The sequence below is a fragment of the Limulus polyphemus genome, unplaced genomic scaffold, assembly GCF_000517525.1.
Source record: "Limulus polyphemus unplaced genomic scaffold, Limulus_polyphemus-2.1.2 Scaffold122, whole genome shotgun sequence".
NCBI lineage: Eukaryota > Metazoa > Arthropoda > Merostomata > Xiphosura > Limulidae > Limulus > Limulus polyphemus.
In genome coordinates this window covers 450144-455213 of record NW_013665732.1, presented here as the reverse complement: position 1 = coordinate 455213, position 5070 = coordinate 450144, and the positions used below count along the sequence as shown (strand labels likewise).

Below are 5070 nucleotides of genomic sequence, written 5' to 3'. Positions count from 1 at the left end.
ACAATGTCTAATTTACAATACAAAGTATATAGAATTTTGGATGCATGATGATCTAAAGAAATTGATCTGTAACCAATTAAATGGTTCTAACTAATCAAACAACAATGTCTAATTTATTACACACAGCATAAATAATTTTGGATGTATGGTGATATACAGCAATTTATCTGTAACAGGTCAGGTGATTCTAACTAATGAAATAATGATTTATTCAGTTTATTAGACAAAGAACCCTGGATGTATGATGATCTATAGAAATTGGTCTGTAAGATATTAAGGACTTCTAACTAATCAAACAATGATGCTTTTTAATTTGCTGGATAAGTAGAAATTCTGAATGTTTGAATTCTAGAGAAGATGGCCCATGACAGATTAGAACAACAGTTCCCAAACTTTTTTCGTTCAGCAACTGCAATTCTAAAATTTTAAAAATTGAGTGGTTCCATAACCCCAATTGCACAACTTATCCATAATTACTATGATGCAAGCCTCATAATGTATGTGTTATATCAGTCTTCATCTTAATCAATCATCTATAAACTCAAAACTCTGATATTTGCAATAAAAATACAATTAAAACATTTATTAATATAACATATGAACTTTTGAGGTCACCAGAAAATTATAAAACACAACACAGATTGAGAAATGCTAGGCATATTGCCACAAAAACATAAAATTATTTCAGTTTTCCATAATGACAAATAGATAGTGCTTCATTGCCTATCCACAATTTTTTCCTGCCCTCATAGAACGTGTTCAATGACAGGAAGGTTGGGAATTACTGGATTAGAGGATTTCAAATAACAAAAAAAGAAGCAATTACTTCATTAAGTCAGTGATACAGGTTCTTTTGAAAGGTTAGAATGAATAAAAATATGTAACAATACATTAGAAATGAAATACCTCATATTTTTTAGAATCAGGATACATAATTTTGAGAAGTTTGCAGACAAAGAGAAACACTTACAAAACGTGAATTTGTTATAAAATAATATTTCTTTTTCATTGTGATAAATGAATCTAAAACTCAATAACAAAACAAGTAAAGGATCATGTATCTGTGCATGTAAAGGGAAATACCTAGTATACTTAATGAATGGCAAGGCTAATAGATCTTTTTAATAGAACAGACGAGGTTCACTACATATCAAATCAGAAAAGTTTATAGACGAGAAGTGGGTTACTCTGATCACTAGAAATGAAATCTAATTTCATCAGATTAGGAATGCTGTAGATATTATTTGTTATACTTAAGTATCTATAAAAGTTGGTCCATGACTGGATGAAGTAGAGACATATGTTCTGCACCTTTGATGGGTAATTTGTTCACAGAATAATGGCGAATCATTTCAGGGATGCTAGAAAAGGGTTTGCTGAACTGACCCAAGATAAATTTTCCATCATTATAAACAATCTTCATATGCATGAAACCACGTGCACTTCTGAAATAGAAACAACATTATTCTTTAGGTGTAATATTCAATTGAAATGCTATTACATCATTCAATATAGAATAATGAATTTACACCATTCACAAGCATGAATGAAAAGAATTTCAGCTGAAGACAAATGTTGGTAATTTGTATTTAATATTTTCTACGGACTATGGAATTTGTGATTCTTGAAAATTAATGTTAATTTAATATAACAATTTGAAAAATAAATTTTTAAACAATTACAATAAGGAGTAACATTAAAGAAAAAATATATTAACTGAAACTAAGCAAGTTTCTCAATAAAGGTGATTTACTAAATCAGATTTGTGTACACAAATCTCTGATAAACATAGCTTTGATTAACTAGTAGTTCATTCCAGGATAGCCTAAACATCATGGTGTGCACAACATTCATATACTGAACAACAGGCACAGCCAACAGTAGGTGGATTGAGAATAATAAATTTGTACAATCTCTTCACAAACTAAACATTTCTGTAAGTTATAAAAACAACAGTATTTGGGCTCTGGACCTGTCTATTCTGCATATTAATCTTTTCAGAAGCAACTGGGTATTTAGAGGACTTCATATATTTAAGGAGAAGCCTTGGTATGCAGTAGATTAACATCAACAACTGATTAGTAATTCAAACAATGTATCTGTAAATCAGCACACAGAGACAGTAGTTAAACCTTTATTCCAAATGACAGACTGCCATTAGAAGTAATTCAAAGTTTTGCATAAACACCAATGGAAAGAACAAAGGTAAATTACAATGTTTTGAGCAACTGTTCTGCACGATCTATGGTAGTAATTTTCATATCAAATCATCTTGCCCTAGTCATCTCAATGGCCTGCAATTACATAGGGTCAAAACCGTAACTCTCTTGTTGCAATTCAGTTGAAGTGGTGAATTGCAAGAATAGGTAGGATTTATGGTTAAACCCTTCTGGGAGTGTTATATTACAGGACTTTCTGATACAAAATTCTCCTATTCCACAACTACAAAAGCATGCAAAGCACAAAACTTTAGCATTTTGAAGGAAGAAATATCAAATCTGTTAAATCATATTGGTAAAGCAAGAGAAGGCATGAGTTCAGCAGGGGGAAAATAACCATGATTGGTTACCCATCACATGCTGAAGATGGTAAAGAAAGAAACCTAAGCAAGTATACAATAGTATATTGTAGCTAATATAGGAAACTCTCATGGAACTGTAAACAAGATAATTCATATGGATTTAGGTATATAAAACCAATACAAAGAAACATGTTCATAAGCTTCTCCAAAAGCATATAGTCAAACAAAGTAACAACCATCAAAAGCTATATGAGCAACATCTGATAAGTGAAAAATAGAAGTCTGAGAGAAATATTATTGTTCAACTAGTAATACAACATTTACAGAATGGTATAAAGCATGATATGAAAGTTTTCCAAGGGATTTATGGTGGTTGCAAATTACAACTATAATGGTAAGTCAAACATTTGGAGAATCAAGACAAATGTCAAGGTGAAGTCTGCACACTATCAGGCTAACAAGCTGACAATGTGTGTACCACTAGGAGAAAACATTTTGGTATAGGCTGGGTAGCAGTAAGGTGTGGCTCCATCAAGGTAAAGCTACACAATCATGTCAACATGCCAATTCCTCTGCAAGATGCAACTACAACAAAATTCATGCTATGCCATTTACAGACATGTCAGCTAAATCACCAAAAATCACCTCTTTTGATTTCTATGTTACTGAATTGCTCAAACTGGCCCTCAGAAATCATTCTCCATGTATAGCTGATGGCCTTTAAAAACCATGTAAAGAGGAGGGAGAAAACTTTATCCTCAATGTATTTGCCAAAAGCTTCCTGCAGTAAACACTGCCCAACAAAACAATAATCCATATCCAAAACCATCAAGTACAGAAGGGAGCTGTAGGGCATAGCACTTATCCATGTATCATTACCTTAAGCGAGAACAATTTTGTTTCCTGGACATGAAACCTAAGGCTATTTTTTTTCCCCTTTGATAGGGACTGCGAAACAGTCTTCCATAGGTGTTTAATAATATTTCTTGCATGCATTGCAACTTATAAAACTGTTTTTGTAATCGAAAAGTAACTTCTGTTTCTTATCCCATCATGCCTTGGATTATTTTGTTCTGTTACATAAGCTGTTGCCTTTCCTTTATAAATTGTATTTCAATCAACATATTGCATCCTTCTTATCTTTGACACCATATTTTACAACATGAAATGTGTTTTGTCTTAATGGAAAGCTATATAAAGGGCTACTTGCTCTCTGTTCACCATAGAGAATCAAACCCAGGAATTTAGCACTGCAAGTCTACAAACTTACCACTGACCCAATGGGGACAAAATGAAATAACAACCTAAGGCAAAAGTTTAGAAACAAAGTGTTTTCAGGCATGCAAAAGAGGAACTTATGAAACAGAACAAAAACATAACATTCACTTTTTTGTTTATAAAAATAGTCTTTAATCAGTACTTATCACTACAGAGTTTTGAATGTAAGAATAACATGGAGGTTTAGTTTGCATGATAATTTATTTTCTAATGTTTACCATTTGAAAATGTATTTACAAACTAACTATAGTTTAGGAAGTTAATAATCAAGCACTACAGTACTTTTCAATATTTTCTGAATGTCAACTAAAAATAAATTGCTTTGACCCTGTATATGAAAGGTCTCATATATTTCTTTGAAAAACAGTGATTCAATTTAACATACAAGTACTGAAGGTCCTATTTTCTGCATTATCCTTCGTTATCACCTATCTTAACTTCTTATGTGATTAGGTTTCTTTAGGGAACAACCATGTTAATGCCTTAGGTCCATGACTTTCAAGTGTAGGTTAAGACAAACCTAAAAATACAATTTTTAAAATAGCTGCATCAAAAAGTGTACTCATGCGTATGGGGTGGACGGGTGACAAATATATGTTTAAAAGAAGGATTACACTGATTACAGTTTTGTCAGCTTTGTTTTTTTTCTCCTGAATATAGCCATTGATGTTGAGATATGGCTGGAAGTTAGCGAATGTTCGGATTGTGAGCCTTCATCAAGTTCAAATCCTTCTTTAATACTAGTTAGTGGTAGCAGGACATAGGTCTAGGTTCACTGCAATGGCTATTTGGGTCAAAGGATTCTTTTTCATAGCCATAGCCTGCACTTTATGGATGAAAGTATTGATCCTAATTATCTTTGGGAGTGGTTTTTGAACCCAATGTTGTCCTAAATACTGTACTATGTGAATTTTCAATTTCAGTGGAGAACACCGAAATTGAAAATTCACATAGTGCAGACAATAATGAAGTACTTTCTGTCTTGAAATATTGTATACTTTAGATTTTACATTAGCATTCAAGCATCAGTTAGTTTTGTAGACATTTTATGAGCTCAGTCAGTTGTTTGCATTTACGAGGCCTGTGAGAAAAGTATCCGACCTTTGGCCAGGGAATAAAAACTGACTGGTTTTTCGCCAACAAAGTCTGAATCAAGTGCGAGGAATGTGGTGGAGCATTGTCGTGATGGAGGCGCCAATTTCCTGTTGACCACAACTCCGGTCTCTTGCGCCGCACAGCATCATAGGGTATTGTTGAAGTTAACGTACGTT

General features: G+C 32.9%; 1 protein-coding gene across 1 annotated transcript in view; it reads right to left on the bottom strand.

Moving 5' to 3' along the window:
• Positions 1–317: 317 nt before the first annotated feature.
• LOC106472599 overlaps positions 318–5070 on the bottom strand; it is a 33456-nt gene continuing 28703 nt past the window's right edge. Inside the window, exon 8 of the mRNA XM_013933256.2 lies at positions 318–1445. Coding sequence (XP_013788710.2) covers positions 1262–1445 — 184 coding nt within the window. The 3' untranslated portion in view covers positions 318–1261. The remainder of the gene's footprint in view (positions 1446–5070) is intronic.